The 24513-nt window shown below is 37.8% G+C and overlaps 2 protein-coding genes across 5 annotated transcripts; one reads left to right on the forward strand and one right to left on the reverse strand.

Annotated features, from left to right (window-relative positions):
- Positions 1–1958: 1958 nt before the first annotated feature.
- LOC143848603 (soluble inorganic pyrophosphatase 4) lies at positions 1959–11418 on the reverse strand. 4 transcript variants are annotated; one of them, XM_077357577.1, is made up of 10 exons: positions 11200–11418; positions 11046–11095; positions 8494–8635; positions 8256–8284; positions 5353–5418; positions 4914–5021; positions 4593–4658; positions 4369–4518; positions 3044–3189; positions 1959–2272 (listed from the first exon to the last, which is right to left on the reverse strand). In XM_077357577.1, the coding sequence occupies exons 3-10, from the start codon at positions 8624–8626 to the stop codon at positions 2230–2232; spliced, it is 741 nt and encodes a 246-aa protein (XP_077213692.1). In that variant the 5' UTR covers positions 8627–8635; positions 11046–11095; positions 11200–11418; the 3' UTR covers positions 1959–2229. The 4 variants fall into 4 exon arrangements, with proteins under 4 accessions (XP_077213692.1, XP_077213691.1, XP_077213693.1 ...); XM_077357576.1 differs by lacking the exon at positions 11046–11095 and having other exon boundaries at positions 11200–11409; XM_077357578.1 differs by lacking the exon at positions 11046–11095 and having other exon boundaries at positions 3044–3125; positions 4398–4518; positions 11200–11404.
- A 2554-nt stretch (positions 11419–13972) lies between these two features.
- LOC143848098 (ras-related protein RABE1c) lies at positions 13973–24135 on the forward strand. The gene is made up of 9 exons (XM_077356905.1): positions 13973–14201; positions 14307–14466; positions 22605–22677; positions 22762–22862; positions 22981–23046; positions 23152–23249; positions 23365–23427; positions 23510–23602; positions 23884–24135. Exons 2-9 carry the CDS (start codon positions 14394–14396, stop codon positions 23965–23967), a joined length of 651 nt encoding a protein of 216 aa, XP_077213020.1. The 5' UTR covers positions 13973–14201; positions 14307–14393; the 3' UTR covers positions 23968–24135.
- Positions 24136–24513: the final 378 nt, after the last annotated feature.

Below are 24513 nucleotides of genomic sequence, written 5' to 3' on the forward strand. Positions count from 1 at the left end.
CATGCAACATCGAAATGCATTTCTGCGATGGTCCCTAGCAAATCCCTCCTTTTGTTGTATTTTCTTTTGAGTACTTCAAGCGTGTATGTTAAACACTCCATAAGGCCGTCTGGCTCAAGCTCATGCTCTTCTTCTTCTACAAGGTGGCAGACTATTTCTCATTTCTTTTTTGGATAAACCTTTTGCTGTCAACTGTATCAATTCAGTTTCCCCCCTCCTTGAGGAAGTTGCCATTGATCCGGAATACTTGGCAGGATTTCAAAGACGCAGATTGGAGAATCACACAGATTTGGAGAGATGGAACTATGGTAGCAGATTGCTTATCCAAAAGAGACTGCATATGCAAAGGCAAAAACGTCCCAATTTCAAAATTTCCCTCTGATCTACTGAGATTACTGGAAAGTGACAAGAGAGGGATGATTTACTTTCAAAAGCCTCAGAATTTGCTGTCTGCACAATCCTCTTTTATGTATTTCTCTGTTTAGAATTGGTGATCCCCTGTAGCCTGTATATTGTTGTTTTTCATTTGCCCTCGGTGGCTTGTAGCAGCATTCTAAGTTAGGTCCTTGGTGGCCCGTTCAATGTATTTCTCCTTTTCTTTTAATATATCTGGTGAGGGTCTTGCCTACCCCAGCTTAATCATCAAAAAAATAAAACAATGATATGATCATTGAAGTTGAAATACATAGTTAAACGATGTTAAAAGATATAGTAGAATTCGAACTTATTAATAGAATAATTGAAAACCAAATTTCTGATTCAGAGATTTAGAGTTTCATGAACAGTAAGGGGCTGTTTGTATAAGTGGATTTTAGAATCTTAGATTTCCTCAAAATCCTGGATGAGAGACGAGAGGATACCATTTGTCGTCCGTCGTTTTATGATTTCACTAGGGGTGGCCAACCGGTTCGGTTCTCGGTTCATTTTTTTTCGGTTCTCGGTTCTCGGTTCCATGAACCGTAAGAACCGAACCGAACCGTACTACACAGTAGGACCGAACCGAACCGGACCGAACATAATCGGTTCGGTCCGGTTCGGTTCTTCGGTTCTAATGGGTAATTATTAATTATTAATTATAATTTATAAAAACTTTTAATTAAAGTTATAATATAAGTTACTTTCTTATTATAAGAATAGTATTAACTATTACTTATTAATATTATAAGTAATTTATATTATTAAGTATATGTATAATAGAAATATAAAAATATTATATATATATATATATATATATATATATTCAAAGTTCGGTTCTTCGGTTCCGGAACCGAACCGAGAACATTAGACCCGGAACCGAACCGAAATTTTTCGGTTCTTCATCAGTGGAACCGAACCGGACCAAAACTATTTTTTTACAGTTCGGTTCCGGTTCGGTTCTTCGGTTCTGGTTCGGTTCTGGCCACCCCTAGATTTCACGCCCTTCTTTCCGTCGAGCGAGAGTAGGAGATCATCCCGTTTTCAGGTTTTAGAATTCTCAGGATAGGAAAGAGATTTCTAAAACCTGGATTTCTGACTTAAAATCAAGGACAACGGATTGTAAAATCCATAATTTACACCGCCTCCAAACTAAAACCTGGATTCTAAAATCCAGGTATCCAAACAGCCCCCAAGGGGAAGAGAATTCTAAACCCTGGATTTCTTACTTAAATTCCAGGACAATGGATTGTAAAATCCATAATTTTACACAGCTTTCAAACTAAAAAATGGATTAAAAAATCCAGGTATCTAATATTGCATTCTCTAACCCCAAACTCATTGCTATTTTGATCATCAGATAATTGGCTTTCATTTACTCATCACTTCCCTAGACTATATCATTTCCCCTGCAAAAAAGAAGAAAGAACCTCGTTCATGGCAAGAGCTGCTGCCACCACCTCCTCCCCCACCCCCCCCAGTCCTCCAATAGACTACTACTGCTAAACTTGTTTCTAAACTAAACCTTTTTTTCCAACCTCAAGTAATACAACTACCACTTGTTGGCAAATTTCTAAAATAAATAATAGAGTTATATTCCCCCTTTAACTATACTGAAATCCCAGGTCTGACTTTAGGTAGGGGTTTCTACACCACACTTGCATTTTGTGTGGAGAAATCATAAGCTTCGTATGGATATTTGTTTAACAAATGAGAATATAAGAATGTACAAGTGCATAATACACAAGAAATCGAGGTGCAAAAGCCCAATATGTTGGAGTAAATGAACTCGAAATCCCACGTCTTCCACCAAGTCTATCTCCTAAGCCCCTCCACGATATAGGTTGCATACAGATCCCTTCACATCAAGAAAAAAACAATAAAATAAATTAAGGGAAGGGAAATGATGTTGTAGCTCTCCTATGGGGATGGCTGTGATCTAAACCATTGATCCGGAGAGGAACCGTGTGAAATCAGCCATTGTGAAGTATATTTCAATGGGTCATCCAAGCCCTTGCATAAAGAGCTGGATAAGGGTCCTTGATTGGATCCACTTCATTTTTGGTAACCTTTTAAAATCACTTGAGAAAGTAAATTCAAGGGCCCTTTTCCGACCCTTTATGCAAGGGCAGCCTTGCATCTATCATTCCTCCCAATTCTAACATCTAATAATGGGTCTTTTTTTGTCGTGCCCAAAAACTACATACAGGCAATAATTCGAATTCCATAGTTAAAAACAGGGAAGTGATATATTCGCCCTTTTTCCTTCCCCTGGCCACCCCTCTCTAGTGTATTTATAAATTATAACTACACTTTTTAACTGCAAGGGGGGTGGATGGCCCGGGGAAGAAAATGGACCATTATTTGATGTGAAAGAGTCCCTGATTGCCTTATTTTTTGGACCATAGATCTAAAGGGGAGGCCTCTCAGATGAATGGATTGGATCAATCAAAGGTGCAACCCACTAAGCTACCCACTAAGCTGTGGTGGGTGTTGCACCACATTGTATAACCATGAGGTTGCGCCCTACTGAAGCATTCCTCCATGAAATGGAAGCCATCACACTAGTGCATGTTAGTGGTAGTTAACAGAAGAAAATAGAAGAGGGACAACGAACGGAGTCACTTACATTGAGTGCTGGATAGCTTCATATGCAGTAGAAGCTGGCAGGAAGTCATTGACGGCAACTTCCTTGTTCTCATTTTTCTTGTCTGAATTTCCATTCATCAAGGAAAAATTGCAAGGAAGAAACCCAAGAGAAAAGCTTAATCGGCACTGGGAAACAAAAACTATAGGACAATATATCATTAAATATAACTAGTGAAGCAACAAAGTAAAACTCATTCATTACCATTCAAAAAAAAAAAAGACGACGACGTATAACTCATTAATTTCAACAGAAATTGAAGGTGCAGTGTTACTATAAGAAAAGAAAAATGCGGGTGCGGCTGATGTATCCATAGCTTCAAAACACCATGTCATAGTTGACTCAGCCCGAGTAGATTCCCTTTTACCTCTGCTGAGTTCTTGTATGAGTCCGCGTTTTGGCCTACAAAGTTAATCAGAACTCATTTGACTCTCAGTTATGACCGTGTCAACAGAGTACTTGATCGCACTATAGAGAGTCAACTAGGATTTGCTTTAGCCGCGTTTTGGCCCGCATCCACATTTTGACACTGGGTGTATCGCATTGTGGAAAATTTTTGATGTAGGTAATCTTTAAAACACTTGACCTATATACTTGGGCAACTAAACAAGTTAATGACTGACTAGGTAGGTGCAAAAACTGAGTTGACTCGACCAAGTCAATGCTTGACACACTGAGTTTTTAAGCAATGGTTTGGGACTAAGAAAGCCAGGAGATGAAATGTACCAAGGGAATGTAATTGAGAAGCTGATGAACTGGCCAAGTTGGGAAATAAAATTTATATCTGCAGCCAGTTTTGCCTAATGAAGCATCTAAGACAGACCAGACAAGTTGACAAATAGGTCCTGAAGAGAATGAAAATGACAGAAAAATGCAGTATCATCCAAGTGAAGGATTATGCAGGCTATTTTTCATTATGTTTCTTGTAGGGGAGCCCTAGTTACAAAGGATAGACAATGGGTCATTTGCATCCTCCTAGTTCATATCAATAGACATTCTCTTGCTAGACATTGAGAGAACTGTAACTTAGCAGTGTTTCAAAATGCGGATGCAGGTCAAAACGCGGCAAAAGAAAATCCCAGTCTGCCTGGCACAATGTGGTCGAGTACTCAGTTGATGCTGTCATAACTCGAGAGAGTCAAAGGAGTGTTGATTGAGTTTGTAGGGCAAAACAAGAACGCAGCCAAGGTAAAAAGGGGGTCGACTCGGGGAGTCCACGATGACTAGTGTGAGTTTTGTAACTATGCTCACAACACAAAGAAGAAACGCCTACATTCACATGACATTTATGGAATTAATGCATCTACCAGCTCAAGTCTCAAGTCTAATAGGATACAATCTTCAAAGAAGCGTCGAATTTCAGCCAAGCGATGAGGTGGGAGCTCCTTGAGATCAGTGTAATGTCGGTATTCAGGGTCATCGGCACACACGGCAATTATTTTGTCATCCTTCTCACCCTGTTCCCATCAACATTAAAATGCATTAGAATTTCTTTCAAGAATCAATAAACGCATCCATAAGAAGATTTTACCTGATCAATCATAGGCATGAGACCTATGGCTTTAGCCCTGAGGAAACATCCAGGAAGAACTGGTTCCTGTTAACGTTGGCAATACAATCAATAAAAAGTAATCCAAGTTCCAAGTCTGAGCATTGTCACTAAGCTTTTAAAAGTTAAAACCAGTAGTCACAAGAGAAATAGATTGCAGCAGGATGACAAGAAGAAAGAGAAAGAAGGTCATTTTTCCTCATAACCCAGTATCACTAACTTTTTCTATTAAATCCAATCATTTCTACATGTATATATGTGTCTTGATCTATATACCATGATCATGAGCTGGAAATATATTACCTGCATTAGAACTAAGACATCCAAGGGGTCACTGTCCTCACAGAGTGTACGTGGGATGAAACCATAGTTGTGGGGGTACACAACTGATGAATACAGTATGCGGTCTACCTGCATACATAAATACCACATTCCCTTAGGCCCTGTTTGGATTGCAAGAATACATTTCTTGAGTAAATATTTTTCCTACGAATTGCTTTTATTTCCACAATTTAGAGGAAAATAGTAAATTTTAGGAATATCATTATAAATTAAACGTTCCAGTAAATAAAACTTGAACTGGGGTGGTTCACATCACTTTTTTTCATATGCAATCAAACAATGGAATAGCATGAAAATTTTGGAAAAGTTATTCTTTTCCAAAAAATTCCTACAATCCAAACAGGGCCTAGGCATATGAAGAGCTCAAGCAGGAAAAACGAAGCAGAAGTCTCTTGGTTACCTTAATCAGCCCTGTCTTTTTGTCCAGTTCATATTTCACCTTGCTACCCTTTCCTATTTCCACCACCTGAAAAATTGAGAAGATTACTGTTTTGACTAAGCCCTAATTGGCAAACTCATCATCGCCGTATTCAGTGTGACTGCCAGAGAGTGCACACCTTATGAACTGTTCAAATGCCAACGTTGCTATAGATAACCAGATCAATGCAGAGGATTTTAGTAAAATAAAAAGATGAACCAGTAAAGTTTCAAACGACAGCTCTTAGTCCCTAAAATAACCATTAGAAGTCCAGAAGATATAGAATGTTGGCAATGATCCACACTTCCAAAAATAACACTCAAAAGCATCTATAACTATACACTAAGAAATGTTTAAAAATGGAGTATATCATTTGAAAAAGTGGATTCTGAGTCATACGTCAATTTTCTAAGTAAGCGTTTCCAATATTTCTTGAAGAACTACAAAAGATCACTAGATATTCTAATGCTAACATGTTTCTTAACTCAGGAATAAGCTTAATGTGTACAGGCTTCTATTTCTCACAGGAGATAACAAATTTACCTTGGCAAATTTAATTAGAAAAGCATTGTATTCCTTTTTCACTGCAGAAGATTTTGCAATTCTACAATAGTATCTTCATTATACAAGAAAATATGTTTTTGCGATGGCTATGAAAATGAAGGAGAACTTAGGAAAAGAGAGATAATTAGGTAGTCCATAGTCTATACCATTTTATTAAGCTATATTGATGGATTGCAGTAAACTTTAGGCAGTGGCGTGTAAGCGTCTATGATGCTCACATACTTCAAGATTAAGTGCTATATAAGCCATACTCAAGAGGTCCCCAAGATGTACACTGCTAATATAGCCATGAATTTCTTAGCACAACGGCCACTTTAATGAAATAATGGTTGTTCCATATCCCAGAAGTGCAGGTAAAGATGGATATATTAACTGAAAATCGGGCGTAAGGGTTACAAAATCGGGCGTAAGGGTTACAGAAAAGGATACATATGTGGGCCTAGCATGATTGCGATCAGGGATTTTTCCCCTGTTCATGTATCCTAAAAAAATAGCATACTTTTTGAAATATCCATGAAAAATTCCCCCAAGTTTCAACCACATTTCCTGTATAATAGTTAAATTCTATATTCTTTATATCTCTTTACACTGTAGGTTTACCAGATAAGTCTCATGCCGTATTCTCGAAAGATTTGGATTATCGTGGATCTACCTAGAGCGTTTGGTTGATCTCCTCAAATGTTGGTTTTCGACCCATGCTCCAATTTTATGGAGAGTGGTATTAATGGCAATGATATGGGTGATTTGGAAGGAAAGAAATGATAGAATCTTTAGAGGCTTGGTTAAAAGCTTGTATAAAAGTCATTTCTCTAACCATTGCATGGGTGAAGACTCTCCCTCTTTCAGGTATACATCATGCTCAAATTTATGAAGATGCTAGAGAGAGATTTGCATTTATGGGGATCATAAAGAAGTTCATGTCCCTCACTAGTCCCCTCCTGATAGGGGATATTTGAAGCGAAACTTTGATGGATCGAGCTTGGGTAACCAGGGTTCAGCTGGCATTGGAGGTCTCCTCATAGAGGATCAAGGGTCGACCAGGTGGGCATTCTATAGCTCAGTTGCGATCACGGATTCCAATAAGGTAGAACTGAGATTTGTCTTGCAAGGTATTAAAATCAGTGTTTCAAAATGCATATGCGGGTCAAAATGTGCAAATAAAATCCTAGTCGACTCAGCACGATGCGGTCGAGTACTCGGTTGGCGTGGCTGAGAACTCGGCTGACGCAGTCATAAATCAGGAGATTCAAAGGAGTTTTAATTGACTTTGCAGGGCAAAACAGACTCCGACAAGAACACGCCGATGCTAAAGGGAGTCAACTCGGGGGAGTAAACAATTGTGGATGGGAGTTTTGAAACGATGAATAGAACTATCGAGGACGGGGATTTAAGCAGGTTAATTGTAGAGGGATATTCGCTCAATGTCATCAGATGGATGGATGGCAGCAGCAACTAGAAAGACAAGCCCATCTTAGGAGTGTACCTAATCAAGGTTTTAAATTTCAACCGAAATCTGAAATTTCGGGTTTCGAAATTTCAGATTTCGGTCGAGACCGGAACCGAAATTGGGTAAACCCGAAACTTTACACAATTTCGGTCGGAATTTCATTTTCCCTGAAATTTTGTACGGGATATAATATTACTTTATCTGGTTTGTTAGATTTCTTCCGAAATTTCAAAATTTTGGCTGAAGTTTCGGTTTTGGTGAGGACCGAAACGCATTCCAAAACCGAAATTTGAAACCTTGTACCTAATAGCACTTCGTATTGAGCCATGCGTCCAACCATATATAAATAACCATTTTTCATGACATGAATACCTACTTTGGTACATAGCTAAATTATGGGGGGTGTTTGGGATGACATTGACACAATTGTGTCGTACTATCGTTTTCCATATTATCTTTTATTGAAAAATAAGCATTCTCATTATTTCAGATGGAAAAAAAAGAGGAAAAATTTATAATCGTGTTGGATGCAAATAATATTTTGAATTCTTCCATTCAAAAAAAGGAAAAACTTATGACTAAAATAATAGTTAAAGGGAAATCAACTCATGAAAAAAGGCATTCCAACATTTATTGAACCAATGTTGCCATTGAAAAAAAAAACATTTATTGAACCAAGCATGGATATATTTATTTCTTACTCCACGCATCAATCCATACTTGACTACCACAATCATTGAAGCATTCGTATCTTCAATTGTGCATCTCATTGTGCTGTATAGCTTTGTTAGCAGTTAAATAAAGATTGACTATTAAGAATCAACTAATCAACATAAATATTATTTCCTTTTAATTAGAGTTGGGTAATCCTTACACAGTTGAAAATGGTCGGGGCTCCAGGTCCTACATCCAAAATTGCAAATTCAAAGTTAGAAAATTTGAATCAAATATATGGATTTTTTTCGTTGGAAGTAGAAAATAAGACATTAAAATAACTCCATATACACTTTTTGATATTATAATCAAGTAAAAAACATAAAACAATTTGTAACCAACAAGAAACTTCTAGGAAAGAAATCAGGATTTACTAGAGTTGCAATGAAATCCAGTACCTATCTCTAGATCATGCCAAGGGTGTGCCGCGACTGATCTCCTGGACAAGGATGAAAGTATTCTTTCATTGAGGGGTGGATGTGAATGGTGGGAATCGAACGATTTGTTTGGAGTTTCAACTGGCGGAGTCATAACTACTGGCTGAAAATCAATATAGCAATGAAATTTCAATAGCGTCAGGTCCTCTCCCACATATCTTCAAATTAATATGTAGATTGTAGGAATTAATTTGCAAACCATCTGATCATATAGTAGGGCAAAAGTGAAAGATAAGCTATAGGTTAAAGCAAGCTTCTGAACGGAGAAAAACAAAAACTTGTCACAGTGCAATTGACAAGCATCAAGGAATATGGAACAACATAGATTTTTGGGCAAACATGATTATATAGGTGATCATGCTGACTCTTTTCTTTAATTTAAGAATAGAATTTATTTTTTTAATGGTTACGAATAAAATTCACTTTTTTTAATGGAGAGAACAAAATTATTTAGAAATTCAAAATTTATTTAGTTATGTTACTTGAAAGGTCATTTATTTTTTTAAAGTCACGATTAAAGAAAAGTGTCTATTCAAGATTCATCTTCAATTTCTATAAATATTCGCACATGCACACTGGTTTTACCAGTTTTTTCCCATTTCAATTTCTCATCTCTCTGATCAAGGCAACACGAGTCGTGTTGACAAGGCTACCGAGTTGTTTGTGGACATCCCTGGAGTGGAGTCATTGTATCCTAGAGGTATATGCTAGAGGACCCATTTGCACTGTCTATTCATCAAATGTGGGGACGATATTTGCCTTAAAGACAATGGATTTAGGTATGTGCCTCAACATAAACTATAAGTCATTTCTTCTTTACTAGTTGATTCTTTCTATTATTATTGTTTTAATCTCTTGCGTTTTACTAATCTATTTTCATCATTTAGCAAGTCCTAATCGAGACCATGTTTCTATTTAATAGAGTGAGTATATTAGGAACACTTGCATTAGCCATTTCTCTGTTCTACACGGACAATGTTCAAATACTTAGTCAAGTAATATTAATATTCGCAACGACTCGGGCTCGAGTTTATTGGTTAGTCAATTTTCTAAATCTTAAATGAAATTCGACATTGAACAGGGGAGCAACAAAATGAAGAAGTGCTCAAAAACTTCGCAAAGTGACCTACTACAAAATGAGAACAGAAAAGCATGCATCAGAGCATGGGTAAAATGAAAACATGACAATTGACAAGCTACAAACTTGCAAGAAACACTCCCCTAAGCCCTTTTTACACACATTGTGTGATTAAAGGGCAAGACACACTCCCCTCAGACCTTTCTGTTCTACGCATGTTGTGAAGGACAATGTTCAAATACTTAGTCAAGTAGTATTAATATTCGCAACGACTCGGATACCAGTTTATTGGTTGGTAAATTATCTAAATCTTAAATGAAATTCAACATCGAACAGGGGATCAAGAAAATGAAGAAGTGCTCAAAAGTGGCCTACTGCAAAATGAGAACGGAACTCTCAGCTCTTTCTGTTCTTCACACATGTGAAGGACAGTGTTCAAATACTTAGTCAAGTAGTATTAATATTCGCAATGACTCAGACACGAGTTTAATGGTTGGCCAATTTTCTAAATCTCAAATGAAATTCAACATCGAACAGGGGGCAAGAAAATGATGAAACACTCAAAAACCTCCAAACATCATATTGTATGATTTTGGACAAAAACATTGCAAAGTGCCGTACTATAAAATGATACCAGAAAAGCATGCATTAAAACATCAGTAAAACATGACAACTTACAACCTAGAAACTTGTAAGAAACACTCTCTTCAGCCCTTTCTCTGTTCTACACATTGCTAGGGAGTTGCAATGATTCTAACTCGATTTTAACGGATACATCAATTTTCTAAAGCTCAATTGAAATTCAACATCAAACAGGAAGCAAAAAAATGATGCGTTGTTCAAAAACATACAAACTGTTAGAGATTTTCAAAATGCTCTTGGTCAAATTACAATTTTGAAAAGGGATTTTATTAAATTATTTTTGAAATAGAAAAGATCATCTTACAGGGCCGGTTGACCGCAGATTGTTAACTGGAAATATAATCATTTTCCATAAAGGTATGGCCGGTCGACCGCGGTCAGAAAAAATGAAAAGTGCCAGATGCTCAAAGCTGGTCGACCGCGACTGCGCGAAAATCAATCCGTTGGGGCAAATTTTGACAGAACTTTTCACTTCCAAATTCAAAACTATTTGCTTCCCAACAGCCATTGATGATTTAAAACGTAAGGGACACTTTGTGGATGATCCAAACCGCTTGTATCGCCATAAACTACTTCTAATCAGGAACAAAGAAATAGAAAAACAGGCCATAAATCTATCAAAAATAAAAACTCATTAGCAACATCAAAACGCGAGAACCACGTATAACAGATAAAGCAAAACTACGAACAAGCATATGAAGAGCACGAGAACCCATGCTCAAGCTCAAAAGCAGTTTCCATAAAGAAACAACACGAAACTCCAAAAAGGGAGATCAAACACCGAAAACCTTACGATCTAAAGCTTCATCTTCAAACACGGAACCAATCAACCATATCCACAAACTAAAAACAGAAATCTCAATCAGAATCCAGAAAACCACAACAAATGAAACAAATTAAAGATCAAAATACGGAGCTCAAATCCAGGAAAAAGATCTCCTACATACCAGTAATAACAGCACCTCAAATGTTAAGCGGGAGAGAATACCAGATCTCAAAATCGCAGAGAGAGAGAGAGAGAGATTAAAAAAACCCTAGAAAATGAAAAACGATGAAAGAAAGTTTGAGGAGAATAATCTTCCCGGGTCTTTTGACCCTCTGCTTTAAATGAGAAGGTTCTTACGTTGCTAGTTGCTACAAAATGGTGGAAGGGAATCTGAGAGAATCTCGATACGGAACAAAGTTGTGAATCCAGCTGGTAGTAAGACACGTGGCGTAGTTATATTAGATTGTGAAGTTTCAAGTGGACCCACATGGAGGTGACGTAATTCCTAATGGTCGTGCGGTCCGATTGGTCATGGTGATCTCGTGGATCGGACGGTCGGGAGCGGGCCGTTAAGGGTGGTGGAGGGGGTGCGAGGATCAAAACAGGGGGTGTCCGAATAGTGGTAGGGGATGTCATTACACACAGAGAGAGGAGAGGGAAGAATTAGAAAGAGAGAGAGAGAATGCATAATTCTCAATAGGGCTGCAACAGGTCGGGTTGGGTCGGGTTTTTCAAAACCCTAGCCCAACCCTGGATCCCATTATCTCGGTCCTGACCTGCCCTGACTCTGAGTCAGGGCCGAAAAACCTCCACCCATTGCCCGCCCTACAGGGCTCAGTGCTAACCCTGGCCCGCCCTGATTAGGCAAGGCCGGGCCGGACCAGCCCTAATTGACCCTAGTGCAAATACTTGTTAAGAGTGCCAAATAAAGCAACCACTTATCATATAGAACAAAATGATCAATAAACAGATAAAGGGAACAAAATAAGACAATATGAATTCAACAAGATGACGGGGCAAATAAGACAATTAATAATAATAATTTAAAAAAACATCAGTCCAAGATAATAGAAAACATTAGCAAAAGAAACATGCACAGATGGTTCACCTAAGGTCGAGCCAGGTCACGGTACTCGAGGCATTAACTCAAAACCCGACCCGACCTGTGTCAGGATCTAAAAAAATGATCTCTGACCCGCCCTCAGGGTTAGAAAATCCAGCCCTGACCCTGTTAGGGCTCAAGACGGGTCAGGGCTGACAGGCCAAACTTGCACCCCTGATTCTCAAGTTGGTGATTTCAACCGAGGGGGCTGCAATCAAATGTCAACATGTGCAAGAAGACAGTGAGGTGAGCTCGGAAAAAAAATAACTATCGAAATGGCCAAATCCCTGGTCAATTTCACCTGGTCTGTATTTTTCAAATGAAATCCAGTTTTACTAATGTTTTCCTTTCAGTGAAATGACTCGGTATATTGAAATGACTTGGTTTAACCGTGTGTTTGTAAGAAATTGTCAGACTTGTCAAATGACGAGACATTTTCAAGGGATAATGATATATTTTCCCCTTTTCTTCCCTGGGCCACCCCCTCGGTGTATTTATGACCACTCATTTTACACTGCAAAGTGGTGGTCCGGGAATAAAAGGGACGTTTATATCGCTCCCCCATTTAAATTGAGATATACTCTCGCAACCACCCTTTGCTTTCGCACTGACCCACTCCAATACGCTAATATATATAGTTTATGTATTCAACGCTTCACGGCACGCCCCAGTATCATTTTCTATCTACATTTAGGTAAGTCCAGCCACTCACGCACCTTCCAATTTCGCAAGGTAGGTTTTCTGCCCGGCAAAAGCATCCCAAATTCTGCTGGCTGCGAAAGTTGATAGATTGCCTACAAAATTTGTGAATTGCGATTTGCTAGGCAATATTGGGGGAAAGCTATATCTTGTAGGAGACACTGGCTCGCTTTTAGCAGATTTTGTCTTATTCATTTAATTCATCTGGGGTGGCTGTTCTCTCATGCGAAAGGGAGCCGCAAAAAAGGCGTTCCGTAAAATTGCCAATCAAATTCCTTATTAATTTATATGAGTTTTAGTTAGATAATGATGGCTTCCGGAGAACCCAGCTAGATTGTTGAAAAAAAACAATGGAAGCATTTACATCAATATTTATATTATTTTAAATTAATTATTTATCTTCATTTTCATTTTTTTTTGTTTTTTGCACCTAGTGGCTCAAAGTTGATATGTTCAAACATCCAAAATATCGAATCAATATTCAACACATGACCTTTCTAAAAAAATATCCAACAGATAGATAGTAAAAAAGAGAGAGAAAATGGATTCGACAACAATAAAAAAATGACAGTAAAAAAAGAGAAAAAATGGATTCGACAACAATAAAAAATGACCGATCGTTGTTAAGCTCAGTCACGCAAGTAGCTTAGCTTCTGATACCAAATGTTAATATGCCAATAGTCACAGAGCAGATAGAACGCATTAGGCTAGGCCCTTCAAACCTGTCCTATAATAGTCTGGGTCCCGCCTAGTCTCATCACTCATGACCATAACAATTTACCATGCGTTCACATCTAGTGTCCTCAATGGCCCCATTTGTTGCCGGTGACTGTTTTTCTATATAGCCTTTTTTTCAAGTCACTCGGCACACTGTGTAACGTGACTCTGGGTTTTCATTATGCCCCATTTACCAAATATATCTTTCCATGTAGTCCTCTTCGCATATCGTCCTTTTTGTAACGCACTGATACCAAATGTTAATACCTCATAAGCCCACCTCAGGCTATCACATATGGTACAATTTGAAATTCAAATTCATTGGCTGTTTCAATTTCAGATAGTGGATCTCGTTTATTCACGTTCGGACTCGGTAGACACTATAAATACGCGGATCGACAATGATAAGAAAAGTTTTGTGCTTACGCGGAGTCGCATTTTGTTAAATCCCCGAACGGCGTGGGCTGACTAGGTTGCGCCCTAAATCTTAACCGGCTCTACTAATCCAGTGCGCATCCCACATCGTACATTCGTACAGTAAACAAAAAAAGAAAAAGAAATTTCATCTCATCTCTCTCTCTCTCTATCTTCAACGGCCGACCAGCTGCCGTCTCGGAGACGCTTTCTCTCAGATCCCTCTCTCTCTCTCTCCAATATTTTTGCAGGTATTTTTAATTTATTCCGTGTTCTCGTTTCTTTCTTTTTTATGTAAGTTTTTTCCCTTCATTGATCTTGTTTCTTCTCTTTTTTTTCTTCTCCCGTTTATGCAGAGAAGAATATCTCTCCTCCTCCTCCTCTCTCTCTCTCTCTCTCTCTCTCTCTCTCTCTCTCTCTCTTAGGGTTTATATTCATCTCCCATGGCCGCTCCACCTGCTAGGGCACGAGCCGATTACGATTACCTCATCAAACTCCTCCTGATCGGGGACAGCGGTAAGTGATTCGCATTCCTAGGTTTGATTTGTTTCCCCTTTTCTTTGTGACGAGATGACGTTGTTTTGTTCGTTATTTTTTTATTGATCTGATTGGTTTTGATGAGTTATGGGGTTTGAGATTGATTGGATTGCTATTTTTTAATCAAATATTATGTTTATTAGGAAGATTTGAGGAGTTGTTTTTTTTTTTTTTTTGGGTGCATTAAGACTTGGATAGAGGAAATCGAACTCTAAGTTTTATGTAGAGGCTATGATTTGAAAGGACTTAGGAATTTTGATACCTCTTTCAATCGATTTGGTAAAGAGAATGAAATTTTATCAAGTGGGATGGAGATTGAATCTTGGGAATTGTGATGAGTCAATGATACTTATCATTTTATAAAATTTCTAGGCTAATTGTTTGAAGAGAAATTATATGATGCCCGACCCTGAAGTAGCGTCGAGGGGGTACTTCAAAAGTACCACCCTTGATATTTGATCCAACAGCAGCCTCTTAAAAAGTGGGCTGCTGTTGGATCAAATATCAAGGGCCGTAGCCTTTTGACGCTGCTTGACGGTCGGGTATCATATAAAAACTCTTGTTTGAAATCTGTCACTGAGATCCCTTTTATAAAATTTCGCGGCTAATTGTTTGAAATCTGTCTCAATACTGAGATCCCTTTTATAAAATTTCGCGGCTAATTGTTTGAAATCTGTCTCAGTAGATCCCTTGTGTAATTTTGACTCGCTGTCCCCTACAAAGCATTCATATGGGCGTGTATACAATTTAGAAGTATATCAGTAATACACTAATACATATAAATTTGTATGTTTTTGTTAGCATAAGCATCCTTGGGTTTGTCGACAAACATGTGCGTAGAAGGCCTTTCTGACTTAATTCTGTTGTTGAAATAAAGGTGGTGGGTGATTTTGCATCATAGTCAATGATGTTGGTTGCAGTTCCTTAATTAGATAAAATTGCTTTTTGTGGTTTCGTTGTAGAATACCTGTACAACTTTCTTTTGAGGAAAGTACGTGCACGGGAGACTTGCTAATGAAACACTGAAGATTTTTTTTCCCTGTCAACTTCTACAAACTGTTTACTGCCTTTATCAAGCTCCAAGTAATCCCTCATATAGGCAAAATCTCGCGTGGGACCCTCCTTCTATCTCATTCATTCTATTTTTTGAGATGGTAGTTGTTATCAACCTGGCTCGGTTTTTGCTGCGGGGAAACCCACAAAAGCTTCCTTTCTATTTCTCATACATCAACCATCCAGCTCACCATGATTTGCCTTTATTCTTTATGCATAAAACAGTCCAAAGAACATCTCGTGCGGTCCAAAACCCATGGAAATTCTAGCCCACAAGGCACCACATTAATGCCTGCAAATCAGCTCTTTGAAACCTAAGCAGCAGCAAAAAAAAAGATGGCTAAAAGAGAAGGATCGAAATTTGGCCAGCCGTGATGTTGGCATGAAACCATCATTACATCATGCCGATGTCAGCTGGTGCTTCTCACATTTGGGGATGCAGAAAAATGGGGAATTCTGATGGTCTTCAACTACAGTGAACAGTGAGCATTTTTATAGGTTTTATGGAGGCCAACTGATGGGGTTTCTAAAACTCCATTTTTGATAAAAACTGTACAGCAGGTTTAAGGTTATTTGTACTTTTTTTTTTTCCAATTTGGAGACCTCTTCCAAAGTTGAGAGCGCTGAGGAAGCTTGGGAAAAAAAGAAAAGAAAAACAGTTTTAATGTTTAGAGAATATTTACTAATTTCCAAACTAGTAAATACCAGTATTTTGAATTGTGTACAGAGTCCTTATTTTAGTCATGTTTGGGGTTTCAATTTATGGTTGTTCTTTTTAGTAATAGTTTTTTTTACAAGTGTATTTAGCGTGTCGGTGTGATATAGGAAAGGGAATTTACACCTCTCTCTCTCTCTCTCTCTCTATATATATATATATATATATATATATATATATATATATATAGAGAGAGAGAGAGAGAGAGAGAGAGAGAGAGAGAGAGAGAGAGAGAGAGAGAGATGGTTAGGATGATCCTATGGATCTGATTTTTTGTGGACACCCTATCTATGTGAGGGCCTTAAAAATGAATGGTTTGGATCACCCAAATAAGGTGGTCCCCACTGTATTTTAAGCTAGTGTGTAGATAGCTTATCTACACATATGTGTAGGAACCGTTTTCTCATATATATATATATATATATATATATATATATATATATATATATATATATATATATATGAGTTTTTATATGATGCCCGACCGTGAAGTACCGTCAAAGCGGTACCACCCTTGATATTTGATTCAACAGCTGACCACTTTTTAAGAGGCTGCTGTTGGATCAAATATCAAGGGTGATACCTCTGACGTACCGCCTTGACGGGACTTCACGGTCGGGCATCATATATATATATATATAGGGAATTGCTAGCGTCCATCGCAAAAGGCATTTCGCGACTGGTTTGTCGCATGTCAGACCACCCACCTTGTGAATGGAGACAAAAGCTGTTGTCTCCATTCACAAGGCAGCTGGTCTGACATGCGACAGACCAGCTGCGAAATGCCTTTTGCGATGTTTGAGGTTTCAGTTTATGGTTGTTCTGTAGTATTAATCTTTTTTTACAAGTCTATTTAGCATGTCGGTGTGATATAGGAAAGGGAATTTACATCTAGGACTCAAAGTTTAAGGTTTAAAGGTCTCCCCCCCCCCCTTCTCTCTCTCTCTCTCTCTCTCTCTCTATATATATATATATATATATATGAGTTTTTATATGATGCCCGACCGTGAAGTACCGTCAAAGCGGTACCACTCTTGATATTTGATTCAACAGCTGACCACTTTTTAAGAGGCTGCTGTTGGATCAAATATCAAGGGTGATACCTCTGACGTACCGCCTTGATGGGACTTCACGGTCGGGCATCATATAATTTCTCACACACACACACACACACACACATATATATATAGGGACTTGCTAGCGTCCAAATCAAAAGGCATTTCGCGGCTGGTCTGTCTCATGTCAGACCACCCACCTTGTGAATGGAGACAAAAGCTGTTGTCTCCATTCACAAGGCAGCTGGTCTGACATGCGACAGATCAGCTGTGAAATGCCTTTTGCGAGGCGATGGACCCTAGCAAATCCCCCCCCCCCCCCACACACACACACACATGTTATATTATAGGATTTTCTGCATGTCGATGTGAGTTGTGAACTGAAAATTTATGGATTTATTTAAGTTCATGTGCTGTTTACGTTCTCTATTTGAGCGTCTTCTGATTTATTGTTTCTCTTATATCTTTCTTACTCTTGATTTCAGCCACTGAGGAGTTGCTTGACCTTGTTATTTTTTGTTTGTTGTAGTTGTTGCATGCAATCACTGTATGAAATCTAAGTAATCTACCACTTGCTTTCATTTTGCACATCATTTACTGGGTGTGTGGCTTTTATGCATCTTTTATGTGCTGTGGGCAAGGTATTAAATATATGTATTTAAGCATACCATTAAAAAAATGTTATGACAAAGCGTAATAGAGCACACCTTCAATGCATAACAGAGCACACCTTCAATGCATAACAGAGCACACGCTCACACACATACCTAGCCGATATGCCCGGGATATGCTTTCCTTTCTTTTTCAAGGTCAAAGAAACTGACCGATATGCTTTATTTCCACTGTATATTCATGTTTACTTTTATGTTTACTGTTTCGAAGATTATGACATGAAAATATGACCAGATTTCGAGAACTTAACATATTCCATGAGCAAAACTAATTGTAGCATCAGTCCACATTAAAAGCATGCATGAATTCAAGAATAGAAAAATTCACAAGTCTACAATTTTGAAATTTCAGCAACTCACAAAGAAAGTGATTCAATTCCACATACAAAAATCTCACCAGCTCTCAATTGCACAAGTCCCATACCAATTTGCTATGCGACTACTGTATAAAAAGTTAGGTTCTCAAATTGGGCATTTGAGTTTCAGAGAAATTGGGAAATTTGGGTGATTTAGGAATGTGGAGAAATGAGTTTGGGTACAGGGGTGAAAAGAATGGTCGAAAATTAGGATTTAGATCCTAAAATCCGTGATTAGATTGGAAAAAAATATATTTCTACTAGGTTTAAGTAGGTTTGGAGGTGTATGTATGCCAAGATGGTGAATATGTATGTCGATAAGGTGCAAATGTATGCTGAGAAGGTGCATGTAGGCGTTTCGGAAAGACTAAGGGACGCATCGTGGATTCGAGTTAGGATTAAGGTTTCCTGGGTAAGGAGGGGAAGTTTTAGGGGGAGTGGTTTTGAGATTTGGGTATAGGGATTGTGGGCATCGGGATATGGTGAGGTTTTAGTGTCTATGAAATGGGCTTTCGAGGATTATGGGCGAGAGAAGGTGGGCAGGAAGGTTTAGGGTGAGATGGGATGGTTAAAACAAGAAAAGTTAGGATTTTAAAGTTGTAGGTATTGAGAGGAATTTTTTTTGCTTCGTGGGCAAATTGTTTGTGAAGAATAAACTAAGACAAAGTAGAGAGAAAGTAGGAGATAGATTGAAAGTAATGAAGAAACAATATATGTAGTTCAAGGCATCCTACCAAGAGTTTTTCTTGGCATCTCTCCCAAGAACTTTTTCCCCAAAATAAGTTTTCAATATCAATGTCAAAGTGTATAATCTCTTCTAAGCCTAACATAAAGTATTTATATCAAACAAATAAATACCTTTTTTTCTTTTTCGAAAGGGAGATGATAGTCTCACCCCCCCTTAGTACGCATGCGCCCCCCTTATAACGTGATTTGACGTGAACAGTGGGCAACTTTAATGCTTTTTGACGTCAAATCACGTTAAAAGGGGCATGCGTACTGCAGGGGTGAAAATATCATCGCCCTTTTCGAAATGGTGAGGAACAAGAAATACCTTGAGAAGAAGATTTTGGGTGAGATAAGATGAGCACATGGTTTATGGTGAGATGGGATGAGTAAAATAAGAAGAAAAGTTAGGAGTTTGAGGTTTTAGGCAATGGGAAAAATATTTCCGGTTCCTGGGCAAGAGAAAAAACCTAAGAAAATAAAGAGGGAAAATAGGATAATTATAGATGGTAATTAATGAAGAAACAAAATAATTATCTCCAGGCATCTCACCAAGTTTTTTCTGGGCATCTAACCAAAAAAGAAGAAGCTTTTCTCCAATAGCAGCTTTTCTCCAAAAGCAGCTCTCAATTTCAATGTCAAAGTGTAGTCTCTTCCAGACCCATCATAAAGTTTCTATCAAACAAATAAATACCCTAAGGATTAAACTATCCTAAACTCCAAACATCCAAAAGAAAAGGAAAAAATCATCCAAAATGGAAAAAAAAACTTCCAAAAGGAGGATATCCCAAAAGGGGCATGCGTGAAATCTGAACCATCTATGGAAAATATACTTGGGCCTGCAGACATCTATGCCTTCAAATCATCGATCTGGGACATATAGCTCAAAGAATTTGGCTATCCATCCAGTTCAAAGTCATCTGGTTGTCTCTACATCTCATTCATCACTGCGACACCCATCACTATGCTATGATCGTTTCTCTTCATGCATGATGACAATTTTACATAATAGTTGTTAGTATAGACTAGACATTTAATAGCGATATTAACACTTGATAAACTTGAGTTGCAAACAAATATACAACTAAAACAACACTAAATTCTAATTTACAATTGTGTCATATACAACTAATTGGTGATGGAATAGTTACAAGCAAATAAACTTATGTTAAGTATGTGGTTTTCTAGTTTCTCTAATGTATTCTACTTATCTATTTCCCCCTATTTTATTTTATTTTTATTTTTTTGGTTTTTTTCTTTGGGAACCTTTCTCAAATGTCTTGTCCTAAATGAGTCTATTCCCTATGTCACAAATTTCTCCGATATTTTCAAAATATAGTGATTTTGTCCCGACATTTTGATAAAATGACAAAATCCCTAACTAATCCCAATATTTTAAAAAATATAGCGATATTTTCGTTTTAATCATTTACCACGATAATATCACAATATTTTTTATTTTAAATTTTTCTTGAGGAATGCTAAACAAACAGGCGGCATTGCAAAACCCGGGTTAAAGGGCGCCCCCATTGGTCAATATCCATTTATGACATTTATGATTGTAATTTTATGTGCCATTGTACTATAATCCAAAAAAATAAAAAATAAAAAATTATATCCTGAGATTTCCCGCTACTGAGAATTTCTGAGAACGATATTTGTGACTTAGTCTATTTCCCCACCTTAAAAGTTGACTTCTCAAGTGGAAATAATAGAGACTTAGAAATCAAAATCAATGTTGCCTAATGGGTGCCAAAGCGATCCAAGAGGAAGTTCCACACTTGCCTAGTGTACGTGAAATGAGCAAGAAGATGGTCCTTCAACTCTTCAATCTCCTTGCAAAGCTCTTGGGGTTGTTATAATATAGTAAATACAATTTATCACTGAGAATCTTGACCTGTTAAGAATCTAGTAAAATGTCTGCACTCCATATAAGATTTCATCAATACCATAGTTGTTAAAATCGTACGATGCAAATCAAATCGAGGGTTGAACGATTCAAATCGAAAGGAAGAATCATTTTCCTTAAAAACCGTGCCATTTTTATAATTCTTTTTGCTTATTTTTCTCTCGTAGGCCCTTTATGATTAGGAATAAATCGTATATAAACTCCTCGCCCCAACTCTATTCTTCTCCTCCTCCTTTTTTCCTCTTCTTTCCGTCTCCTCATCCTTCCTACTTAGTCTCAAGTAGAAGAGCCATAAATAATTGGCATTGTAATAGTAGTAGTATGTATAATTTAATACAATGTATGCATATAGTATAATTTATCATTATGTAATATTTTCCACATACCAATAATATATTATTTAGTACTGGATGAAGCAGAGCTTGTATTGAATTTTGTATCTCCATGGGAGCTTAGAGCTCTATCATATGGAAGTCGGTTCGGTTTTCCAATACATTGGGAGGCATCATTGCTTCTTTTCTTTTTTTTCTGTTTTCTGGATCACATTCTATCTAGTCTTCCTCCAACTGTGGAAGCTTTATTAATTAATATTAAGGAGCAAATACAAGGTTTTTTCGTTATTTTTTGCATCTCGCGGGGGGGGGGGGGGGAGGGTGTTGTTTAACCACACACTTGATTATGAACAAGACTGGGGATCATCAAAGGAATGGCATCATCTAGTTAGCCCATTGTATGACACTAAAGGGAGTCAACCTCAATAATATGGTGGTTCACCTTTCTAATCACAATAGGGGAGCTCCTTAGGCAATAAGGACGACCCTCTGACTCTCAACCAAGTGGAGTCGATCACACCAACCCATGATTTTCCACGGTTGGCCTTTTTGGGTAGTCCCCTCAGAATATGGCCTGTCCAACTAGGATATAATTGGTCCTCTGAATGTGGCCTGTCCAACTAAGCCCATGTGATCAGTCTCTCCCGCTTCAACACACGAGGCACAATGACCTATACAATCTTGATCTACCGTGAAAAGCTTGTCTAGAGCAGCCATCCAAGCAAAAGCACATGCCCTTAGAGGAGCTTGTATCTTCCATTTTTGCCCATTGATTTTTTCTAAAATAATATACTAAGAGATTTAACACTTGAGGAAGCGATATTTTTGTCTTTTTACTTCCCATAGAAACTGGACCTTCGTGCCAAGTTACTTCTACCAAGGTTTAAAATTTTCAGTTTTGGTACCGGTTTCGGACCTTGAAATTTCGGTCTTCGGTCGAAATCTGGTACCAAACCCGAAACTAATATTTTATTCAATATTAAATTTCGGCCGAAATATTAAATTAATATTAAAAAAAAAAAAATTTTGGGTCAAATTTCGGAAAACGGTCGAAATAAATGACCGTTTCGGTTTTTACCCATTTCTGTGTCTGTCTAATCGAAATTTAAAACCATGACTTCTTCTAAACAATTTGCTTGAGCCATTGGTGCATTTGCTTTGTAAATTTCTCTCCTGGTATAATTTGTTTTCCATTGATCAGGAAAAATTAGAAGAAAATACCTGTATTTATCATGCATAACATCTCATGCTGAGTCATAAGTTATGGATGTCGTTCTTCTAATATGTTTGAATTTTGCAGGTGTTGGTAAGAGTTGCCTTCTTCTGCGCTTCTCAGATGGGTCTTTCACCACCAGTTTTATTACTACTATTGGGTGCGCATTCAAGTCTTAGTATCACAATACAGGGCTATTTGCTTATTGTTTTCTACACTTACACGGTTGTGCTTTCCTACGCAGTATCGATTTCAAGATAAGAACCATCGAGCTTGATGGCAAACGAATCAAACTACAAATCTGGGATACAGCTGGTCAGGAACGGTTCCGAACAATTACAACAGGTACTCTGTTCCCTTTTTGTAATTCCCTTTTTCACTGCGGATTTTTCATGGCCTTTGAAATAGTTCTTATTCTGTATTTTCGAAAAATATTTTCCATAGTAATTATTTTTCCCTGCAGCCTACTACCGGGGAGCCATGGGTATTTTGCTGGTTTATGATGTTACTGATGAGTCATCCTTTAACAGTACACTTCTCTCATTTATGATTTGAAGTTTAGACAGATATATTTGTTATTCCTTTACCTTTTGTTAATTTTTTTTCATTAAGCTGATTTGTTATACATTTATAGACATAAGGAACTGGATTCGGAACATTGAACAACACGCTTCTGACAATGTCAACAAGATACTGGTAGGGAACAAGGCTGATATGGATGAAAGTAAGAGGGTACGTTCAACTCGGATTTCTTTTTCTTTTTCCGCCTCTACTTTTCCTTTGGGCCAGTCACACATTCTCTGTCTCTTCTAAATTCGTTCCCATTACCAATGAAACTCCTTTCCAGGCTGTGCCTACTTCAAAGGGCCAAGCACTTGCCGATGAGTATGGCATCAAGTTTTTTGAGACTGTAAGTAACCCATTATCCATGTTTAATTTTCTCTCGTTGAAACCACTGTCTATTGCTTTATAACAAATGTTTGGCATTGCAGAGTGCAAAAACCAATTTAAATGTGGAGCAAGTTTTCTTTTCTATAGCAAGAGATATCAAGCAGAGGCTCGCGGAAACCGACTCCAAATCCGAGGTATGGGTACTCTACAATTAATTCATGGAAATGATATCGGCACAACCATATTTTGGTATTTTCACAAACCATCTTGTCTTTTAGTATTTAAAGAGCTGTCAAAAAGGTCATTACATTTCCCAAAAAGCTCTCACAAGCCAATTAAAGAAGAAAAGACAGCTGGGTTTGTGCAAATATCAAATTATGGTTGTGCTGATAACATTTCCCTTAATTTATCCTCCCCCATTTATGAATTCATGTCTTAGCTGTGAGAAATTTTTTTTTTTTTTGATTGGGTGCAGCCTCAGACACTAAAGATTAACAAACCAGACCAGGCAGCCGGAGAGGGTAAAGCTCCTGAAAAATCATCTTGCTGCAATTCTTGAGAGGAATGTAGATTTGGAAACTAATTGTTTGATACAGATAATGAAATGATGGTGGGTGTTTGTATTTTTCTCCCCATCTTTCTTTTCAACTACTTAATCTATTGTGGAATGTAGTTTCTCAGTTTGAGGAATTTATATTATATGATGACAGTCTTTGGCTTTGGGTTACTAGTGACTAGACACTCAATATGCCCATGAAAAATGAAGAAAATGGTAGTCTCTGTGTACAGAGTTAGAAGACTCCCTTTTCTTACATGAATTGCTTGTGAGAAGTTTTTAGGGGTTATCCATCAGGGATGCTTTCTTCTTAGTTTCAGAAATACCACCCAAGCACTTGTGATGCGTTTATAATGACAATGAAAAAATACAAAAAAAATAAAGGAAGATTGCTGCTAGCAAAATGGGAACCCGTTTTGCTAAAATGAAACAAGAGGGTTTCTTGTTTGGCTACACGTCCACAGAGATACAGAGAGCACCTAAAAAAGTGCTGAATCTATTAGTGGATGATCCCACCCCTCCGATCTATAGAGGTTTCCATAATATGCA

Source organism: Tasmannia lanceolata, unplaced genomic scaffold, assembly GCF_043159265.1.
Source record: "Tasmannia lanceolata isolate RefF3 unplaced genomic scaffold, GAP_Taslan_0.1 ptg000016l, whole genome shotgun sequence".
Lineage (NCBI taxonomy): Eukaryota > Viridiplantae > Streptophyta > Magnoliopsida > Canellales > Winteraceae > Tasmannia > Tasmannia lanceolata.